The 22604-nt window shown below is 43.8% G+C and overlaps 2 protein-coding genes across 5 annotated transcripts; both read left to right on the top strand.

Annotated features, from left to right (window-relative positions):
• Positions 1-598: 598 nt before the first annotated feature.
• LOC129827415 (cytochrome b-c1 complex subunit 8-like) lies at positions 599-4849 on the top strand. 2 transcript variants are annotated; one of them, XM_055888244.1, is made up of 4 exons: positions 631-710; positions 973-1002; positions 3319-3490; positions 4671-4849. In XM_055888244.1, the coding sequence occupies exons 3-4, from the start codon at positions 3337-3339 to the stop codon at positions 4763-4765; spliced, it is 249 nt and encodes an 82-aa protein (XP_055744219.1). In that variant the 5' UTR covers positions 631-710; positions 973-1002; positions 3319-3336; the 3' UTR covers positions 4766-4849. The 2 variants fall into 2 exon arrangements, with proteins under 2 accessions (XP_055744218.1, XP_055744219.1); XM_055888243.1 differs by lacking the exon at positions 973-1002 and having other exon boundaries at positions 599-710.
• An 849-nt stretch (positions 4850-5698) lies between these two features.
• LOC129827414 (heat shock 70 kDa protein 4-like) lies at positions 5699-21883 on the top strand. Of its 3 annotated transcripts, none has more exons than XM_055888242.1 (19): positions 5699-6107; positions 6730-6787; positions 7185-7325; positions 7593-7715; positions 7898-7997; positions 8128-8261; positions 8506-8750; positions 9236-9321; positions 9478-9629; positions 9910-10016; positions 10142-10275; positions 13746-13972; positions 14256-14345; positions 14611-14766; positions 14989-15114; positions 15834-15941; positions 18035-18154; positions 19099-19260; positions 20899-21883. In XM_055888242.1, the coding sequence occupies exons 1-19, from the start codon at positions 6001-6003 to the stop codon at positions 21106-21108; spliced, it is 2586 nt and encodes an 861-aa protein (XP_055744217.1). In that variant the 5' UTR covers positions 5699-6000; the 3' UTR covers positions 21109-21883. The 3 variants fall into 3 exon arrangements, with proteins under 3 accessions (XP_055744217.1, XP_055744215.1, XP_055744216.1); XM_055888240.1 differs by having other exon boundaries at positions 5700-6107; positions 14244-14345; XM_055888241.1 differs by having other exon boundaries at positions 5702-6107; positions 9236-9312; positions 14244-14345.
• Positions 21884-22604: the final 721 nt, after the last annotated feature.

Below are 22604 nucleotides of genomic sequence, written 5' to 3'. Positions count from 1 at the left end.
TCGAGTGTCCATTCGTGAATCACTGTCTGAGTGACGCGTTGCCTCTGGACCAGTGGGCTGTATTCCGGTAGCAGCTGGATGAGGTTGTGGTCAGACTGTCCTAGTGGAGGCAGAGTAGTCGAGCAGTAGGCATCATTCATATTGGTGTAGAGAAGGCCAGTGGCCTTGTCCATACAAGTTGGAACTTTAACATACTGTTTGAAGGTAGGAAGTATCGCGGACAGCAAACATTGAACTCATCATGCATCTAGTTGGCAAGCATGTGAATGGTTTGTGGAGTGTATGGTCGATGAAACGTTGGAGCATGTGTTGTTATATTGTTGTAAGCATGTTGAAGAGAGGGATAGATTGAAGTGTAGGGTCATTGAGGTTGGACGGGGTTTTGGACGGGATTTGGGGGATGGGGGAGGGTCTATTAGAAGTTAGTAGGGCTCTTTTTGATTTTCTCAGAAGTACTGAGTTGGGTAGGAGGATTTAGACATGTTGTAAACCGTGATTGACCACACATTCCAGCACAGTAGGTGGCGGCATGCACCGTTAACGTTTGTTTGTGGACCGCCAATATGTCATAGAAGAAGAAAAAGAACGGAAGTTACGTAAGGCAACTTCTGCTCGAGGTTGAACCAATCCAGAGCTTTTTATTATAGCTCAGCGATCTAGGGCAGAGACCACACCAACAGCAATTAATCCGCGTCTTGAGAAGCAGTACGGTAAGAGATACTGAAAGTTCAAGGTTTTGGGATTCATTTCACAATGTTAATCACTTGTATAAGTGTCATATCAGTGTATGTTCTTGGGATTTTACGAAATAAGAGTCTCGTGCCATTGCACACCTTTTAAATCGTGGCGTGAATGTCAAGCAAGGTCTTCATGTTAGCTACTTGTGCTGGCTAGCTGGTTGCCTTCACTCTTGTACAATCTCCTTTTCTATCTAGCTAAATTTGACCGTTTTCATATTTTATATTCTCTCAGACACGAGTTTACCTGTCCTAATATCAATCGGTGAGTAAGTGACAGATGTCATCGAATGTTTGGTGTTGATAACTTGGCTAACGCTTTAACTAATCAAATGTTTGCCATCCAGTTGTGTTTGGAAATAAAGGTATCACGTTCAAACCTTTCTAATCCAGTCTATTGACATGACATTTTTACTGGTGTCGGACAGGCGTCCTGTATAGATTAAGACACTGCTCAGCCGGCACTAGATATGGCTCGGAAAACACTTTTGTACATAGTGTAATGAAACAGGCAGGGAGCAGGTCTCGAACCCTCGACCTCTTAGCCCGAGGTCCGGCGCGCTATCGACTGTGCCGCAAAAGCATGCTCAAGCGGCAGAGTCGATTTCCGCGCTTATAAACCCAGGGTCATTACACTACTCCCTCCTTTCAAAGAGCGCGTCCTCGCGCTAGCTTGCGACTTTACGTCTTACAGGAACGCGCTCACCGGCCAAGCACACGCACTGTCGTGGATGCGAGGTCCGATCACTTCTGACACCAGTGTAATGAAACAGGCAGGGAGCAGGTCTCGAACCCTCGACCTCCTAGCCCGAGGTCCGGCGCGCTATCGACTGTGATGCAAAAGCATGCTCAAGCGGCAGAGTCGATTTCCGCGTTTATAAACCCAGGGTCATTACACTAGTTTGTGGACACCCCTTCAAATTAGTGGATTTGGCTATTTCAGTCACACCCGTTGCTGACCGATGTATAAACTCGAACACACAACTATAATCTCCACAGACCAACATTGGCAGTAGAATTGCCTCACTGAAGAGCTCAGTGGCTTTCAACTGGCACCGTCATTGGATGCCACCTTTCCAACAAGTCAGTCAAATTTCTGCCCAACTAGAGCTGCCCCGGTCAACTATACGTGGTGTTATTGTGAAGTGGAAACGTCTAGGAGCAACAATGGCTCAGCCGCAAAGTGGTAGTCCACACAAACTCACAGAATAGGACCGCCGAGTGCTCAACCCCATCAAACACCTTTGGGATGAATTGTAATGTTGACTTCGAGCCAGGCCTAATCACCCAACATCAGTGCCCGACCTCACCAATGCTCTTGTGGCTGTCCCTGCAGCAATGTTCCAACATCTAGTGGAAAGCCTTCCCAGAAGAGTTGAGGAGGCTGTTATAGCAGCAAAGGGGGGACCAACTTCATATTAATGCCCATGATTTTGGAATGAGATGTTTGACAAGCAAGTGTCCACGTACTTTTGGTCATGTAGTGTACCTCAATCCAGGGATGAGAAATTGCATTGTACTGGGAATTGTCCCATAATCCCAGTTGTTACACAGAGGATTGAATGACTGCTGTTCTCGTCCTCATGCTAACTAGCAGTAGCTACAGCAGACATTATGGAATGGCACTTCACATTGAACAACAAAGGAGCTGATTGGCTCCTTTGTTGACACTGCCATTACAAAATGGCTGCTGTGGCTTCTGCTACCTAGAATGAGGATGAAAAGGGCAGTTTTCCAGAAACTAGCAGTCGTTCAATCTGGACTTAAGTATATTTTGCGCTGGCGCCGCTGTGTTAATCACATTTTATTAGTCACATGGTTAGCAGATGTTAATGCGAGTGTGGTGAAATGCTTAATCTATACAGGAAGCCTGACTGACCCCAGTGCAGCTGTAAGCAAGCGTAGGATCAGAATGATATATTCTGACTACTGTTGTGGAAGTCTGGCTGACTGTCATGTTTGCCATTTCTTAAAAAGAGGAGATGCACATTTGCCTGGCTACCAAAACACCTTGCTCCGGGCCAAACGCTACGCCACGCCCATTGAAGTTAATTTCTTCTCCGCAATGAGTCTGGATCTGAGTACCTCCCTGATGATTTATAGAACGCAAACACATTCTTCTAACCGTTCTGATTGGTCCCCAAAACCGATGGATTGGGCCAGAGCCAGAACACCTGTGGGTAAAGCCACGTTTAGAAAATTAATAATTGACGTTTGGTACTGATTGGTACAATTGCTTATGACTTTGTTTTGTAAAACTCCTCATTTTTGACCACGACCACAAACAATGGCAGTCTAAGACTGAAGTATGTGGCGAACATAGAGCAGCTGAAGAATTCAGTTTGTCATCATGCAAGATGCACATTGCTTATGTCATTTAATGGATTTACATTACAGTTAAGTCATTTAGCAGACGCTCTTATCCAGAGCGACTTACAAATTGGTGCATTCACCTTATGATATCCAGGGGAACAACCACTTTACAATAGTGCATCTAAATAATGCTAGTTGTGTGACGCCTGCATTGCACAATCTAAACTACTGCACCTTTTTCCTCATCTATACTCTTTGGTAATTTCAGATCGTCGCTCTAGACACCATGGGTCGCCACTTTGGAGATTTGGCCAAGATCAGGCATGTGATCACCTACAGTCTGTCCCCCTTCGAGCAGAGGGCTTTCCCCAACTACTTCTCTAAAGGAATCCCCAATGTCTGGAGACGATTCACATCGTCCGTCTTCAAAGTTGCTCCACGTAAGTACTCCCAGAGTTTACACGTTGCTTTCTGGGAAGAACCAGGCAGGATATTCCCATGTTATCAAACATCTCCATCCAAATTCTGGAGACATTTTTTTTTCTCTCCCCATTTTCAGATCTGTTCTAGTCTTGATAAATATGGCCTCATGTAGCCCAAATTAGAGCACTGATTTTAATAAGACGAGGTCTAGGGTCATTCCATAGTGACAGCGTGCGAGAAGTCATGGTCCAATGCCCACCTGCTAGCAGCGTCTGAAGCTACATCCATAATTGGTAGAATGGTTCAGTTTGGAGAAACACGGTTTGCAGTGAACAAGAAACTAATAAATTCAGTTTAGATGTTACTCCCTCACCAAATCTAAATATTGATTCCATGTCGTATTCTCATTTTTCCCGCACAACGGTCTGTTTCACACCCGTTTGTCTTAATCAGCCTCACAATATTGGCACCATGCTGCCTCAGACAGGAAGTAGAGGAAAGGTGCCTGCAAAACCAGAACAAAATATTGGCATCCATATTAGGTTTTGATTTGGTCAGGGGGTAGGTATCTAAACTGGATTTAAAAGTTTCTTGTTAAGTGATTTTAATTATTATTTTTTATATATATATTTAATTTGGCAAGTCGGTTAAGAACAAATTATTTACAATTAAGGCCTACCCCGGCCAAACCCTCTAATCCGGACAATGCTGGACCAATTGTTCCGCCGACCTATGGGACTCCCAATCACAGCCGGTTGTGATACAGCCCTGGATCGAACCAGTGTCCGTAGTGACTCCTTAGACCACTGCGCCACTCTCCAATCGGAACCATTCTACCGATTTTATGGATGTAGCTTCAGACTCTTCAGATGCTGCTAGCAGGTAGTCGGTTGCAAGAATCTTCCCAATGTGTAGTCAGTTCGCTGTAGTTGGATAGATGTGTAGGAGCTTTTAGACTGTTATGCTTCCGAAAGCCATGTCGATTGCGACTTAGTCTACGAGAGTGGTGCTCTGAGGCACATTGTAAAGACCTCCCGTTACAATTTCTGTCTGCCCATGTCTAAAATCCCTGACTCTTGGGCTGTTTAAATGGCCTAACTAAACATGCATTGCTTCTTGTATTTTTCAGTGTCTGCCTCCCAAGCCATAACCATGTTTTCAAGCGCTAACCGGTCTTCTCCTGTTCTTCTTTTCCAGCTATGATCTGCATGTACCTGACATACACCTGGGGCAACCATGTCCACTCAGAAGGAAAGAGGAAGGTTGCCGCCGACTACGAGAATGAAGAGTGAAAACTTCCATCTTGCAACTTTGTCCCCCCCCTGTTTAAACCTTCGCTGTATGTTTCGTCAATAAAGATAATATTTATCAGAAAAGTGTTATTTTTTTCTCCCTTTTTGATACCACCTCATCTGGATATCTGGGATGAATGGTTTGCTGTCTTTTTGCCAGATAGGTCACTATGAAGAGGTATAAATGAGTGACCAGTCATTTGTCACACAGTGTAAAGTTAAAGTAATATTACACAGCAATGAGGCTACTGCTCAACACTGCTAACAGGTGTATATATAAAATAGTGATGTATATTGTCACAAGCAGTGGTGTGGGCAATATCAGGCTACATCTACACAAAGTCTATAAGAGTGTAACCGATGTGAAATGGCTAGCTAGTTATAGGGGTGCGCGCTAATAGCGTTTCAATCGGTGACGTCACTTGCTCAGACCTTGAAGTAGTTGGTCCCCTTGCTCTGCAAGAGTCGAGCCTTTTGTGGAACGATGGGAGGCAGTTGTTGATGTGTGCAGAGGGTCCCTGGTTCGAGCCCAGGTAGGGGCGAGGAGAAGGACGGAAAGCAAAACTGTTACAAGAGCATTAATATCAAGGATGAAACAAGTTTAATGCCATTGTGGTTCTAGACGGCAGGTAGACTACGTTAGAGCGTTGGGCCAGTAACCGAAAGGAGCAGAACAAGTTCCAAGGTAAGCCGTCATTGTAAATAAGAATGTTCTGTTAACTGCCTAGTTAAAAAAAAAAGTAAGAACCCGAGGATGAACATTTTAATATTTATTGAGTTAAATGTACCATAACATTTATTATAAAAAATCTAACTCAATACATTTTGTACCTTGGAAAAATGTGTCACATGATCCATAACGGTTCATAGAATGAACCCAGATCGCATGAACATGCTGTTCCTGTGCCAGTCTTTCTAGACATCCGCGTTGCCTCCCATAATTCTCTAATTCTCCGCCAATGGGTCTGGTTTTAGAGACATATGCCATCATGCTCATGGGGCTTTTATACTGAACTCATGTTGAAGTGAGCTTGTTCGAAGGCATCAACGATTTGCCGGCGAGTAGCGCACGCAGTTGCATCTTCATGGAACTAGGGTGGGGATAATGAATTAAACCAGAACGTACATTGGTACATTCAGTTTGCGATCTGGTCTGTCATATTTAGGAGTTAACTGTAAGACTATATTGTGCTTTTCCATAGTATTATCTGTTTGTTGAGTAACATTTCGCGAAGATGTCTGTGGTAGGATTCGACGTCGGGTTTCTGAACTGCTATGTTGCGGTAGCTAGAGCCGGAGGAATAGAAACTGTAGCCAATGAATACAGCGATCGATGTACACCGTAAGTGACATTTATATTTGTGTGAGTTATCCTGCTTGTTGTGAATTGTAATTTTCAACCAGTTTGCTTCGAAAGTGATTGAGAAACTAGATTGATGAGAACACATTTTTGTGGCCTAGACAGCGCGACAGACGGGGAGATGCGCTAACATTAGCCGAGCTACTCGCTAGCTAACGTCAAGGATTGCAACAGCACGTTGCTAGCTAGACCGATCACCCCATGACTTGTAAAAACTGGCCATCGTTGTACTCTGTTAACTATTTTACTAATTAAACGGTACGTCATTTGACTTTTGAAGCCTTAACTACATTCCCCTCCTAACATATTGAGTGTTTTCGAAGACAATGGGGGTTAATTGTAGTCCCCTATTTCAAGGGGTTAATTTTTCAATAAAGTATGAATGGGCGCATGAATGCTACTTGGAGGCCTGCAATCTTTTGACATCAGTGGACTTGTTCATAGGAATCATGTGTATTCTGACTTGTATCATTAGCAAGCTAATAAAACACATTAAGATTTGCAATTTAATGCTACTGTGTTATCCTAGCTAGCGCTGTTATCTTATTATGGAAAGCCCTGGGAAAACTGACAAGCATTTTACTGATGTTTGTCATTCTTTCAGAGCATGCGTGTCATTTGGACCACGGAATCGATCTATTGGTGCAGCTGCAAAAAGCCAGGTATGTTTTTATAGAGGGCGACCTCTACTTGATAATTTATTTGACTAGTGACACATTGAGGGTGTGACTCTTCTAGCAAGTTCTATGGTTTTGTGCTTATGCATAGAAATGGGGATTTCATATCCTGGCCAATATTTAATTACCAGATGGAACTATTAAAAACAGAAGAGAAATCGTTATGCAGTCTCTCAAAGGACTCTAAATATAACCATGGGGTCAATTTTGGCCGTTTTTTAAATGTTTATATCTAAAGTATTTGATAAGAAATTTCAACTATTCCATAATTTATAATTGCTCCTTCCCAATTAGGTTGCTAATCATTAAATTACTTTTTTTAATGTGAGATAATTATTTATTTAGCATAATGCATGTTCTTTCCCTGCTAATCTCATATCAGGTCGTCACAAACTGCAAGAACACAGTCCAAGGGTTCAAGAGATTTCATGGCCGGGCGTTTTCTGATCCGTATATCCAGAGTTTGAAATCCAGCCTGGTTTACGACCTGGCACAGATGCCTTCGGGCACCACTGGCATCAAGGTAGAGAGATAACAGTAAAGATTAGATCTGGCTGAAAGCGTGACACATATATGAATAGGCCTGATGGAGAGATGGGTCCCTTTAAGTGACTGATTGATTACTCATCATCCTTGTCTAATCTGTAATCAATATATATATATGTTGTCTATCCATCTGTCTTAGCTGGAAAATACTTTCATGTGTTTATTCTGTATTGTACTCTACCTGTGTAAACCCTAAAATCAAGCAATCATTTACAATGACAACTGGTGTCTGTGTGTCCTTTAGGTGATGTACATGGAGGAGGAGAAGGTGTTCAGCATTGAGCAGGTCACTGCTATGCTTCTGACCAAGATGAAGGAGACAGCTGAGCATGCACTGAAGAAACCAGTGGCTGACTGCGTTGTCTCTGTGAGTATCAATCCGCTGTGTGCTAGTGTGCACTGGGCGCTACACTTTACTAGAAGGACCAGGAATTTGGTCATATGTAAAACTGAGTTTGGACAGTTAAACTAAAGACCAGATATGAAAAACATTTTGGAATTCAGTTTCTAGGCCTGCTTAGTACTTGCATCCTATGTTATCCTCCCCAGGTCCCCTGCTACTACACGGATGCCGAGAGGAGATCAGTGGTGGACGCAGCACAGATCGCTGGACTCAACTGTCTGAGGCTCATGAATGAGACAACTGCAGGTATGGAGAGAGCTGTGTTGACCCCTAACAGAGTTACTGTAGCTATTTAACTCAACCACACCGTATTATTTGATATTAAGGCGATTTGCTGTTTCATAATAAATCATGATTATACACGTCTTTCTTCTAGTGGCGTTGGCGTATGGGATCTACAAGCAGGACCTCCCTGCTCCAGAGGAAAAGCCCAGGATCGTGGTGTTTGTAGACATTGGACACTCTGGATACCAGACCTCTGTCTGTGCCTTCAACAAGGGCAAGCTGAAGGTGGGTGTCTTAATCAGGAGACAGAGGAGGCTATGGGGGTCATGCTAATTCTACAAAATAACAGTTTTTACTGAAATGTCCAGAAAGGAGTTTGGTGTCTTCTTCAATAACCTCTTGGCTATTAAACAAAACAAGTGCTATAGGGCCCAGAGTTGTTCTGGTCAGGTCACATGGGCTCAGGAAAAACTCCCGGCCCTCACTCATTTTTGCTCATATTTTTTAATACCATTTTCTTTTCCCTCAGATCCTTGCGACGGCCTGCGACCCAGAGCTGGGCGGGAAGGACTTTGACGAGATGCTGGTGAGACACTTCTGTGAGGAGTTTGGGAAGAAGTACAAGCTGGACGTGAAGACCAAGCCCAGGGCTCTGGTCAGGCTCTACCAGGAGTGTGAGAAACTCAAGAAGCTGATGAGCGCCAACTCCTCAAACCTGCCCCTCAACATCGAGTGCTTTATGAACGACATTGATGTGTCCGGAAAACTCAACAGGTATAGTGTTTTGTGAGTCTATGAGATTGTTGTAAACTCAATTGAGCACCTCCTTGATATGTTCAACAGGGTAAGTCTTACATGATCTACAGTACTAGATATGAGTCATTATTTTTGTCTTTGATGCAATTACCAAATGACAGTTATATTGTAAGTTTAGTGACACCTTAGAATGCATTGTGGGCCTTGAAATCAAGCTTTATCACAGAAATGTGCATATTGATGATGCATACATATGTAGGATTTAATTTGATCAGTTTCTTACAGTACAAAAATAATCTTGCAACAACATTATAATTAATGGACATTTTTTGTTGGGGTTGATATATTTTTAGTTAGGGAAAATCAAATCTGACATTTTTTAAGTGGATATTACAAACTTTTTAGGAGCCTTTTTGAAAACCTTGAATGCACTATAAACAAGTTTCCTGCAACAACAGAGTGATCAAATTAAGGTCCTACATCTGCATCTGATTTTTCTCTAGGGGTCAATTTGAGGAGATGTGTGCTGATGTTCTGGCCAGAGTGGAGACACCACTGCACAACCTGATGGAGCAAGCCAGTGAGTATCGTAGGTTTGCTTGCTTGAATCTTAGTATAGAATTTCTTTGTATATAACATTGAGCATTATCTGTGTAGGCTTTGAGTATTGTCTTCATAGCATTGAGTTATGTCGGTGACTGTCAGGTCTAATTGGTGCCTTCCTTCCTGGTTCCTGTCCAATCAGAGCTTAAGAAGGAGGACATCTATGCGGTGGAAATAGTGGGCGGGGCCTCCCGTATCCCGTCTGTCAAAGAGAGGATCAGCAAATTCTTTGGGAAGGAGCTGAGCACCACCCTGAATGCTGATGAGGCCGTGGCCAGAGGATGTGCCCTGCAGGTCTGATGATCTCTCTCTGTTTCCCCCCTCCTGACCTTAAAATACCCTTTAGACATCCAGGATTTGCTTGCACAGCAAATTAGATAAGAGAACTAAAGTTAGCCTCCAAATGCGTCTTTTACTCTTATATGTCAATATTGGAGTTGTAATGTTCATGATTCCAACGTTTGTAGATGTAATTCTTACCCGTAGGACTTAATTCATTGTTGATTTCTGGTGATAAGGTAATGGAATTAGGATTTGCCTCCCTGCTAAGAATATCCCCTGTCTGCCTCCTCAGTGTGCAATCCTGTCCCCTGCATTCAAAGTGCGTGAGTTCTCCATCACAGACGCAGTTGCTTACCCAATCTCTCTGAAATGGAACTCTGCTGCAGAGGAAGGCTTGAGGTAAACTACAATACATATGTTTCGTTTTATTATCACCTTGATTTATAGATAGATTTTTTTGTGTGATAGCTTCATTGTAGTTATTTTAGTGCTAACTAGATTGTTTTGCGTGTTGTTCATTGTAGCGATTGCGAGGTATTCCCAAAGAACCATGCTGCACCCTTCTCCAAAGTGTTGACTTTCTACCGGAGGGAGCCTTTCTCTCTGGAAGCCTACTACAACACCCCCAAAGAGCTGCCGTACCCCGACCCCACCATAGGTATGTACACGGCGTTGAATCCACAATTTTATTTTTATTTTTTTATTTCACCTTTATTTAACCAGGTAGGCTAGTTGAGAACAAGTTCTCATTTGCAACTGCGACCTGGCCAAGATAAAGCATAGCAGTGTGAACAGACAACAACACAGAGTTACACATGGAGTAAACAATAGACAAGTCAATAACATGGTAGAAAAAAGAGAATCTATATACAATGTGTGCAAAAGGCATGAGGTAGGCAATAAATCGAATAATTACAATTTAGCAGATTAACACTGGAGTGATAAATCATCAGATGATCATGTGCAAGAAGAGATACTGGTGTGCAAAAGAGCAGAAAAGTAAATAAATAAAAGCAGTATGGGGGTGAGGTAGGTAAATTGGGTGGGTAGTTTACAGATGGACTATGTACAGCTGCAGCGATCGGTTAGCTGCTCGGATAGCAGATTTTTAAAGTTGTTGAGGGAGATAAAAGTCACCAACTTCAGAGATTTTTGCAATTCGTTCCAGTCGCAGGCAGCAGAGAACTGGAAGGAAAGGCGTCCAAATGAGGTTTTGGCTTTAGGGATGATCAGTGAGATACACCTGCTGGAGCGCGTGCTACGGGTGGGTGTAGCCATCGTGACCAGTGAACTGAGATAAGGCGGCACTTTACCTAGCATAGCCTTGTAGATGACCTGGAGCCAGTGGGTCTGACGACGAACATGTAGCGAGGGCCAGCCGACTAGGGCATACAGGTCGCAGTGGTGGGTCGTATAAGGTGCTTTAGTAACAAAACGGATGGCACTGTGATAAACTGCATCCAGTTTGCTGAGTAGAGTATTGGAAGCTATTTTGTAGATGACATCGCCGAAGTCGATGATCGGTAGGATAGTCAGTTTTACTAGGGTAAGTTTGGCGGCGTGAGTGAAGGAGGCTTTGTTCCGGAATAGAAAGCCGACTCTAGATTTGATTTTGGATTGGAGATGTTTGATATGAGTCTGGAAGGAGAGTTTGCAGTCTAGCCACACACCTAGGTACTTATAGATGTCCACATATTCTAGGTCGGAACCGTCCAGGGTGGTGATGCTAGTCGGGCGTGCGGGTGCAGGCAGCGAGCGGGTGAAAAGCATGCATTTGGTTTTACTAGCGTTTAAGAGCAGTTGGAGGCCACGGAAGGAGTGTTGTATGGCATTGAAGCTCGTTTGGAGGTTAGATAGCACAGTGTCCAGGGAAGGGCCGGAAGTATACAGAATGGTGTCGTCTGCGTAGAGGTGGATCAGGGAATCGCCCGCAGCAAGAGCAACATCATTGATGTATACAGAGAAAAGAGTCGGCCCGAGAATTGAACCCTGTGGTACCCCCATAGAGACTGCCAGAGGACCGGACAACATGCCCTCCGATTTGACACACTGAACTCTGTCTGCAAAGTAGTTGGTGAACCAGGCAAGGCAGTCATTAGAAAAACCGAGGATATTGAGTCTGCCGATAAGAATATGGTGATTGACAGAGTCGAAAGCCTTGGCCAGGTCGATGAAGACGGCTGCACAGTAATGTCTTTTATCGATGGCGGTTATGATATCGTTTAGTACCTTGAGCGTGGCTGAGGTGCACCCGTGACCGGCTCGGAAACCGGATTGCACAGCGGAGAAGGTACGGTGGGATTCGAGATGGTCAGTGATCTGTTTGTTGACTTGGCTTTCGAAGACCTTGGCTAGGCAGGGCAGGATGGATATAGGTCTGTAACAGTTTGGGTCCAGGGTGTCTCCCCCTTTGAAGATAGATTTCTGAAACTGCGGTGGACAGTTTCAGAAATAGGGGGTCCAGATTGTCAAGCCCAGCTGATTTGTATGGGTCCAGGTTTTCCAGCTCTTTCAGAACATCTGCTATCTGGATATGGGTAAAGGAGAAGCTGGGGAGGCTTGGGCGAGTAGCAGCGGGGGGGGGCGGGGCTGTTGGCCAAGGTTGGAGTCGCCAGGTGGAAGGCATGGCCAGCCATTGAGAAATGTTTGTTGAAGTTTTCGATTATCACAGACTTATCAGTGGTGACCGTGTTATCTAGCCTCAGTGCAGTGGGCAGCTGGGAGGAGGTGCTCTTGTTTTCCATGGACTTTACAGTATCCCAGAACTTTTTGGAGTTAGAGCTACAGGATGCAAATTTCTGCTTGAAAAAGCTGGCCTTTGCTTTCCTGACTGACTGCGTGTATTGGTTCCTGACTTCCCTGAACAGTTGCATATCACGGGGGCTCTTCGATGCTATTGCAGTTCGCCACAGGATGTTTTTGTGCTGGTCGAGGGCAGTCAGGTCTGGAGTGAACCAAGGGCTATATCTGTTCTTGGTTCTGCATTTTTTGAACGGAGCATGCTTGTCTAATATGGTGAGGAAGTAACTTTTAAAGAATGACCAGGCATCCTCAACTGACGGGATGAGGTCAATATCCTTCCAGGGTACCCGGGCCAGGTCGATTAGAAAGGCCTGCTCGCAGAAGTGTTTCAGGGAGCGTTTGACAGTGATGAGGGGTGGTCGTTTGACCGTGGACCCGTGGCGGATACAGGCAATGAGGCAGTGATCGCTGAGATCTTGATTGAAGACAGCAGAGGTGTATTTGGAGGGCAAGTTGGTCAGGATAATGTCTATTAGGGTGCCCATGTTTACGGATTTAGGGTTGTACCTGGTTGGGTTCCTTGATGATTTGTGTGAGATTGAGGGCATCAAGCTTAGATTGTAGGACTGCCGGGGTGTTAAGCATATCCCAGTTTAGGTCACCTAACAGAACAAACTCTGAAGCTAGATGGGGAGCGATCAATTCACAGATGGTGTCCAGGGCACAGCTGGCAGCTGAGGGGGGTCGGTAGCAGGCGGCAACAGTGAGAGACTTATTTCTGGAGAGATTAATTTTTAAAATTAGAAGTTCGAACTGTTTGGGCATAGACTTGGAAAGTATGACAGAACTTTGCAGGCTATCTCTGCAGTAGATTGCAACTCCTCCCCCTTTGGCAGTTCTATCTTGACGGAAAGTGTTATAGTTGGGTATGGAAATCTCGAGTTTTTGGTGGCCTTCCTAAGCCAGGATTCAGACACGGCAAGGACATCAGGGTTGGCAGAGTGTGCTAAAGCGGTGAGTAAGGCAAACTTAGGGAGGAGGCTTCTGATGTTGACATGCATGAGGCCAAGGCTTTTGCATGAACCATGCACCTGTGGGTCCTTTTCTGTCTGCAAACAGTATCTTCTATAGAAACATAGTCAGTCATGCATCCTTGCAGCAGTATCTTTTCAAAAAAGCTTGTGGTCTACAGTTTGCCATATGAAACTTATTATTGACTTGACAATTGATTTTGTAAAAATAAATGTATAACCGTTTTTGCCATGTGTCTGTAATGCAAGTTTCCCCCTATGGACAATAAAGTATAGGCCAGTTTCATCCGTTTTTCCTGTGAAATGTACCAACTGTGTGCCATTACCACCTTCTGTCCTGTGTCCATTCCTATAGGTCAGTTTGTGATCCAGAAGGTGGTTCCCCAGGCGTCTGGGGAGAGCTCCAAGGTCAAGGTGAAGGTGAGGGTCAACATCCACGGCATCTTCAGCGTCTCCTCAGCCTCGCTGGTGCAGGTCCAGAAGACCGAGGAAGGAGAGGAGCCCATGGACACAGAACAGCAGGCAACACCAGAGAAGGAGGAAGAGGAGGAGGAAGAGGAGGAGGAAGAGAAGGAGGAAGAGGTGATTATTAACAATCATGTTCTTTCAAATTGAATATAGCTTTTTTTTTTTTTTTCAAAGTGTCTTATTCAGTATTCAGTACACAGACAGTTAACTTTGTACATCATTGAAAGATAGGCCTAGAAATGCTCTCTTAAACCATACCACCTGAGGAAGAGGAGCTTCAGTTAGGTACACTACTATATTGTGATGACACTGCTCCCTGGAAGACTGTCTGTCCTATCATTGGGCAGAGATGTGGTGTTAATGAAGAGACCTGCTCTCTCTGCAGGGCAACATGCAGACTGACCAGGATGAGACAAAGGCACAAGGAGATGGACAGAAAGAGACAGAAGAGGAGAAGAAGACGCCGCCGGAGAATGAGGAGATGGAGGTAATATAGAATATTCTGTTTTATGTTCCGACACATTTGACATCTATGTTCATGACGTTTATGGTAGTGGAGCACTGCAGTTTGTAGAGACTTAGACAAAAACGAGTTGTCTGGTACCAGATAAGTTTGTGTTGTCTTGCCAAAGACCAGCTGACCAGACGGAACAAACCCATCTCGGAGCAGGCTGAAACGCTCGTGCGTGAAGAGCACTACTTTATGGATATTTAGTCTCAATGATGCTGTTTTCCCTCTCGTCTCTCCCCAGACCTCCCCAGAGGAGAGTAAGACAGAGAAGAAGTCTGACCAGCCTCCCCAGGCCAAGAAGCCCAAAGTCAAGACAAAAGTCTTGGAGCTTCCCATCGAGAATAGCCCTCAGTGGGAGCTGGCCATCGACATGCTCAACCTCTTTGTAGAAAATGAGGTAATTTAAAAAAAATCTGACATCTATGGATTGTTTTGTTCACCTGTTGTGTTTCTCCTTACTGCTATCCTCTCTGTATCTTTATCTCTGTCTGTAATGTCATTCTGTATTGTATTCATCAGGCTGTTTCTATATACTTGTCTCTTGCATGTTTCTGTTTTGATTCGTGCTTAAAGAGTGTTCTGTGGTAACTTGAAGTGGTGTATTTGTCTGTTTCCACAGGGTAAAATGATCATGCAGGACAAGCTGGAGAAGGAGAGAAACGACGCTAAGAATTACGTGGAGGAGTATGTGTACGACATGAGGGACAAACTACACGGCAGGCTGGAGAAATTCGTCAGTGAAGCTGTGAGTACTGTGGCTTTCTGTGGTACTTCCAACTGTCTGAAATTGGCTGCCCGTGAAACACAAATGTGTTCGTTAAAGGGATACTTTGAGATTTCAACAATGAAGCTCTAACTACTTCCCCGGAGTCAGATGAACTCATGGAAGTAGATAAATGGCTCATTGCCAAAATCCTGAAGTATCCCTTTAACAACAATATATAAAGGACTTTTTATTAAACTGTATATTAGAATTGTCTTCTCTGTAATATGTTAATAACAGTATGTTGACTTTGATTGTTGTAGGATGGAATACCCTGTCCTTAACTATGTTAATGACTGTGTTGTAAGATGGGATACCCTGTCCTTAACTATGTTAATGACTGTGTTGTAAGATGGGATACCCTGTCCTTAACTGTGTTTTTGACTGTGTTGTAAGATGGGATACCCTGTCCTTAACTATGTTAATGACTGTGTTGTAAGATGGGATACCCTGTCCTTAACTGTATGTTAATGACTGTTGTAAGATGGGATACCCTGTCCTTAACTATGTTAATGACTGTTGTAGGATGGGATACCCTGTCCTTAACTATGTTAATGACTGTGTTGTAAGATGGGATACCCTGTCCTTAACTGTGTTTTTGACTGTGTTGTAGGATGGGATACCCTGTCCTTAACCATGTTAATGACTGTGTTGTAAGATGGGATACCCTGTCCTTAACTATGTTAATGACTGTGTTGTAGGATCGGGATATCCTGTCATTACAACTGGAGAACACAGAGAACTGGCTGTATGAAGATGGAGAGGACCAACCTAAACAACAGTACATTGACAAACTGGCTGAGCTGAAGGTAAAGCTTAGTGTTATACACTGTTACTATGGGCCACTTTCCAAGACCCTGAGCCTAGTCTGAGGTAATGCTTTCCGTTTATCATTATTGTCACGCCGGTATGCGTTGCTGTTTTCGTCTCTCTCTGTCTACCGCACCTGCCGTCTCTCTGTCTACCGCACCTGCCGTCTCTCTGTCTACCGCACCTGCCGTCTCTCTGTCTACCGCACCTGCCGTCTCTCTGTCTACCGCACCTGCCGTCTCTCTGTCTACCGCACCTGCCGTCTCTCTGTCTACCGCACCTGCCGTCTCTCTGTCTACCGCACCTGCCGTCTCTCTGTCTACCGCACCTGCCGTCTCTCTGTCTACCGCACCTGCCGTCTCTCTGTCTACCGCACCTGCCGTCTCTCTGTCTACCGCACCTGCCGTCTCTCTGTCTACCGCACCTGCCGTCTCTCTGTCTACCGCACCTGCCGTCTCTCTGTCTACCGCACCTGCCGTCTCTCTGTCTACCGCACCTGCCGTCTCTCTGTCTACCGCACCTGCCGTCTCTCTGTCTACCGCACCTGCCGTCTCTCTGTCTACCGCACCTGCCGTCTCTCTGTCTACCGCACCTGCCGTCTCTCTGTCTACCGCACCTGCCGTCTCTCTGTCTACCGCACCTGCCGTCTCTCTGTCTACCGCACCTGCCGTCTTGACCTCTGAATGCTTGGCTATGCCAACTGATATTTACTCCTGAGGTACCGACCTGTTGCACCCTCTACAACCACTGATTATTATTTGACCCTGCTGGTCATCTGTTCTTCAAGATGTTCATAATCTGGCCTTAATGGCCGTGTACCCTCATAATCTCCACCCGGCACAGCCAGAAGAGGACTGGCCTCAGTACCTGGTTCCTCTCAAGGTTTCTTCCTAGGTTCCTACCTTTTCTATGGAGTTTTTCCTAGACACCGTGTTTCTACATCTGCATTGCTTACTGTTTGTGTTTTTAAGTTGGGTTTCTGTATAAGCACTTCCTGTAATTAGCTGATGTAAAAAAGGCTTTATAAATGGATTCACTTGGTTGAAGCCTATCTCCCTACCATATTTAAGCCAATATGACACCAATGTCGATGAAAATTGACAAATTGATTGGAGGTTCACAACACACTCTCCGCCTCTCGTCATGAGCCGTCCTGCCGTTACAGAGAACCACATACCGGATTTTTAACATGGTCGTTAGCAATTGAGCTTTGAAAGTATTTTTTTGCGACTACCTAGCTCAAATTCTAGACGTCGGTTTAAAACGAGACCATAGCTTCCATAAAGTGACCATCTGACTTAAAAAATGTCGGATTGACTTAGTTTGTTGGTGCAACAGTTTTTTTATTATATAATGTATCTCTCTCACGTGCACATTTCCGTCCATTAAGAGCCAAAGATGTGCTATCTGTTTTTGTAGCATTTCTGACAATGCTAACATATTTTCAGCCGAATCTCAGAATTCAATCTAACTGGGTCGATGTAACTCTGTTGCTCGGCAACAACACAGCTGCTGCCTGCAACAGGCTGCCAGACATGAAAAGTAGCTGAGGACAAAACTGGGCTACTATAGATAACTAGCTATGTGGTGGTATTCAAGCTGAGGTTAAAACAATCAATGCAAACATATATATTTTGATTAGCTAGCTAAAGTTGACCTAGTCTGTTTGAATGCTAAGCAACCTGCATACACATTGTTTGAAGTGCAATAGACCAACATAGATACTCTAGTAGGTCAAAACTGTATGCTGGAAAACCTTGGTAGAGCATGGGTGGAGTAGGCTTTGTGGTGCTCATGTGACTTTCCTTTTTCGGCTTCAGACCAATGCTTACTTCTCACTTAAAATTGTATTTCATTTTTTGTCATTGTGAGTTAAAGTTCTGTCAAGTCAATTGTGTGTTCAGCAAATTTCTGTTACATTTCGATGAAGTCAGATGAAAGTAGCATCACCAAAGTTTGAAAAATGAGTTTGATTTCTGTGTTGCTGACGCTCTCTGAAAATGCCTAGCTTCCTCCTCAGTCTAGTTCAACACAGTTTAAATGGGTCAGATTAGCCAATGTGTCTGACATGAGTGTCGTCTGCTGTCTCCAGAAACTGGGTCAGCCTATCCAGGAGAGGTACATGGAGTCTGAGGAAAGACCCAGAGCCTTCGATGACATGGGGAAACAGATCCAGATGTACATGAAGATCGTTGAAGCTTACAAAACCAAGGTACCGCTGCCCTTATACAGCCAAGGTACCGCTGCCCTTATACAGCCAAGGTACCGCTGCCCTTATACAGCCAAGGTACCGCTGCCCTTATACAGCCAAGGTACCGCTGCCCTTATACAGCCAAGGTACCGCTGCCCTTATACAGCCAAGGTACCGCTGCCCTTATACAGCCAAGGTACCGCTGCCCTTATACAGCCAAGGTATATTTAGATCATAATGCTCAGTAGGCTCCACAGAACTACAACAATCATTCTAAGCCATTGCAAATATCAGAAGTTGAGAATTGGTCATTCTTGAAATGCAACCAATGTGTATTGTCTTATGCTACTAAATGGATGTAACCTACATTATTGTTCTTATTACACACTGCTACAATGGACTACATCTTTATTCTTTGCGTACCCCAGGAGGAGCAGGTACGACTGAGAACACTTAGAAATACCACTAGTAGTAGAAATGTAGTATAGTACAGTCGTTAATGCTAGAATACACCATTGTCAAACGTCAGATGGCGTCACTCCTACGCGACCCTCGTCCCTCAGTGCAGGCGGAATCGACGCACTATCTGACGTAAGACAATGAGAATACACGAGACTAGTTCTGTTAAAATGCAGTCCAGTTCACCAACCGTTTCCTATTGTTACTTCCTACAGATATATTCATATTCCTGTGTAGCAAGTTAAAATATTCACAGCAAATTCTAAACCATTTGCAGATATCACAAGCCGTATATGCAGTTAGTAGCTGCATTTCAGAACCGACCAAATATGTATGTAATATACATGTTATTACACCTTGTTACAAAAGACTACACCTGTTACAAAAGACTACATCTTGGGGTTTGAGGAGGCCGATATCAGAAGTTGTCTTTTGTTGTATTTAAGGAATGACCAAATGTGTCCGGTATGTTAGACGGTTTCTTGGCTTGTCTTTCCATCCCCCAGGAGGAGCAGTATGACCATCTGGACCAGGAAGAGATCAACAAGGTGGATAAGATGGTGAATGATGCCATGATCTGGATGAACAGCAAGATGAACCAGCAGAGTAAACTGAGCTTGACCTTAGAGCCTGCTGTTAAAGTCAGAGAGATACAGGACAAGACTAAGGTGAGACTCACTACAGTACTGCTCACTAACTACTTTACTGCTCACTACAGTACTGCTCACTAACTACAGTACCACTAACTACTTTACTGCTCATTAACTACTTTACTGCTCACTACAGTACTTTGCTGCTAACTACTCTACTACTAACTACAGTACTGTTAGCTAGAGTGCTACTAACTGACTACAGTACTGCTAACTACACTACTGCTAACTAACTACTCTACTACTAACTAACTACTCTGCTGCTAATACTGTCAGAGATACAGGCTAAAACTAAGGTTAGAATAGCTACAGTACTAACTGTTAGTCTGCTGTAAGAGATGTTTGACGATATTCTAACAAAAATAACAATTTGCCGTTACTGCTTATGAATTCAACATTGATGTGTTATGAAGTACTTATGTAGAGAAACTTCTAGTAAAAGTGTTACCCAACCTTGCAACCGATGTTCCCTCAGTTTTGGGGGGGGCACTGAGCAAATTTTATGTCTTGTGAGCGGAAACCTTGAATGTTGTGATTCATTTTGTGCAACTTCTGGCGCGCGTTTACAGTGAACACTGAGGATGTACCCTTACAGTTTAGACAGCCACAATAGCTTATTGGCTACTATCTGAGTATAATGTAGGTCTACCAACAAAACCAATGGAGCAAATCCCATAACATTTTAACTTGGAAATAGCTTTTGATTTCTATGATGTAGCCTATTTGTGGTGTTCAATGCAGGCACACATTGCATGAGACTTTTAATAACGTTTTTACCTCATGAAGAGCTTGACATGAATCCTTTTTTTTTACTTGGTCTGTAACAACATGGGCCGAATAAGTGACTGTAAATTGCATTGTGTTGTGTGATGCAAAAAAAAAACACTTTACGAAATACAAGTTATTATTATTACCATACAGAGAATTAGACAATGTAGACTACCCCTCTGCCTATTGGATTATTTGCATTTTCAAGCCTTTCTCAAAATACAACACTGCCCCTTTAATTAAGACATACGCTTTTTACCTGACTGACTTTTCAAAGACCGCTTGAAATGTAGCCTACACGTTTTGTTCTCTTGTGGGATGCCGTAACTCCACACTGCTGACCTATACTTATCTATAACTGGGCTAATAACTCGCTAAATATCAAAGAAGATATTCAAATGTGCACACGGGCGGCTCTGCGCTTTTCGCAGGTGATTGAAAGAGCTATCCCAGTCACTAGAATTCTCTCTTGCGCTCTGGCTCTGCCTACAACTAAATCACACACTACATCTTGCGAAGTTAGATTTGTTTTGGTTTGTTGCATTGAAAAGGGGCGGATATAACGTTGATTAGATCACAGAAAAAAACTTTGAAGTATGGTAGTGCGAACTCGGTGAAGTTCAATATATTGCGTCTCTGCCCTACATGGCATTTCTTCTGCGCGGCATTCCTGTCGGAAGTGCGCGGGCGGGCACGTGAGCAGATTAGAGGGAACGTTGCTTGCAACCAAGCTGTACTGTGAATAATATTGCATTTTAGTCATATCATTATACTATTGTAATAATGCATGCCAGCATTCTGCTTGTTATCCAACTCAACATTACAAGCATATCACGGGATCATGTGTAAGTAAAGTTATTCATTACATTCACTCTTTCCCCTCAATAGGAGCTGTACTTCACCTGCAACCCCATCGTGACCAAGCCCAAGCCCAAGGTGGAGCTGCCTAAGGACGACAAGACGGGGGAGCAGAATGGACCAGTCAACAGCCAGGAGAAAGCCCCAGCAGAGGGCACCGAGAAGCAGACCGCCGACAGCACAGGCAACCCCCCCTCCACGGAATCCACCAACCCTAGACCTGACATGGACCTTGACTAAGCAGACGGACAGGCAGCAACCAGTGTCTCCTCTACCAGGGGCTATGTCTTCATCGGAGAGTAGTCTCCTTCCATGTTTCCTTGTCGCCTTCCCCTTTCAGATCTGATAGGACTGGATAGATGAGTTCAATTAAAGCAAAAAAACTCTACCTGCATGGTCTACCAAAAGGCATGCTAGATATGTTAACTACAGTACTGTAGCACATTGCTCATGTCTTATCTAGCTTGTCAGATCAGTTGCGATCAGGAAGGAATTAACCTAGGCAGCAAGGGAAGGAGGCAAAGGCAGGAATGAGACACTGCCCAGATGTACCAGAGCTACTAGTGAAGTGTAAACTCTTTGCTTGTCTCAAATGGCATCCTATTCACTATATAGTGCACTACTTCCCATTCACCTTATAGTGGACTACTTCCTATTCACTATATAGTGCACTACTTTTGGCCAGAGACCCTATATGGCCCTGATTTTAAAAATAGTGTACTATATAGGGAATAGGTGCCATGATGTTGCCATTCACTCCACCTGTCAATGCAGGCAGCATACTGTAATTTCGGCACATTGACCCCAGTACCTGATGATGGTGTATTTCTGCTGCCAATAGCATGTCCATTCTTTTTTGTTTTTGTTTTGCTGAAATAAAATTGAAAGAAACAACTGCAATAAGCCTGTTTGACGATGAGTGCTGTATCATGGTATTTATTTATGTTGTGTGCTCTCTATAACTGTTCCGGGTCATTGTCACAATTTCAGTTTTAATAAAGTTATTGAAACCGCATCACGAGGCCCTTATTTCAACATTATAGAGGAATGCAGTTTCATTCTCACAGGTTTTGACTGAAACGGCTCAATATCGCCATCTGGGCAATAGTATGACTGTACGGCTATCTAGAGACGTTTGTATTCCCCCCTAATTCCTTAAACGTCACCAATGAAAAATGAATCGCATCTGTCAAAAACTGGACTGCAGTTATTCAGGATAATACGCTACTTATAAGAAAATATACTATTACACACTTCAAGAAGACCTATTCATACTAATCAACATACAGCGTTACAATCTGAAAACAATGCGTTCGCTAGAACTTGCCCAGCTCCGGTTCAGGCCTGCATGCGGTAAATTGGTTAATGCCTTTGTTTTTCATTTACTGTCGGGTCAAAAATAAGATGGTAGTACAAACTACGTCACTACAGACCGTGATTCGATTCCAGGCTGTATCACAACCGGCCGTGATTGGGAGTCCCATAGGGCGGTGCACAATTGGCCCAGCGTCGTTAGGGTAGGCCGTCATTGTAAACAACAGTTTGTTCTTAACTGCCTTGCCTAGTTAAATAAAAACATTTAAACAAACATTACCATCGGCCTCTTTTATATATACACTGCTCAAAAAAATAAAGGGAACACTTAAACAACACAATGTTGTTTAAGTGTCAATCACACGTCAATCACACTTCTGTGAAATCAAAGTGTCCACTTAGGAAGCAACACTGATTGACAA

This window comes from Salvelinus fontinalis, chromosome 29 (genome assembly GCF_029448725.1).
Source record: "Salvelinus fontinalis isolate EN_2023a chromosome 29, ASM2944872v1, whole genome shotgun sequence".
Taxonomy (NCBI): Eukaryota; Metazoa; Chordata; class Actinopteri; order Salmoniformes; family Salmonidae; genus Salvelinus; species Salvelinus fontinalis.
Note: the sequence above shows the minus strand (reverse complement) of the source record. Positions and strands in the feature narration are given on the sequence as shown.

What these genes read in the sequence shown, in the direction of transcription:
- LOC129827415 (XM_055888243.1), top strand. Translation starts at nt 3,337, where the DNA reads ATGGGTCGCCACTTTGGAGATTTGGCCAAGATCAGGCATGTGATCACC. An exon ending in CGTCTTCAAAGTTGCTCCAC is followed by an intron (nt 3,491 to 4,670) that starts GTAAGTACTCCC and finishes CTTCTTTTCCAG; the next exon opens with CTATGATCTGCATGTACCTG.
- LOC129827414 (XM_055888240.1), top strand. Translation starts at nt 6,001, where the DNA reads ATGTCTGTGGTAGGATTCGACGTCGGGTTTCTGAACTGCTATGTTGCG. An exon ending in GTACCCCGACCCCACCATAG is followed by an intron (nt 10,276 to 13,745) that starts GTATGTACACGG and finishes CCATTCCTATAG; the next exon opens with GTCAGTTTGTGATCCAGAAG. An exon ending in AGATACAGGACAAGACTAAG is followed by an intron (nt 19,261 to 20,898) that starts GTGAGACTCACT and finishes TCCCCTCAATAG; the next exon opens with GAGCTGTACTTCACCTGCAA.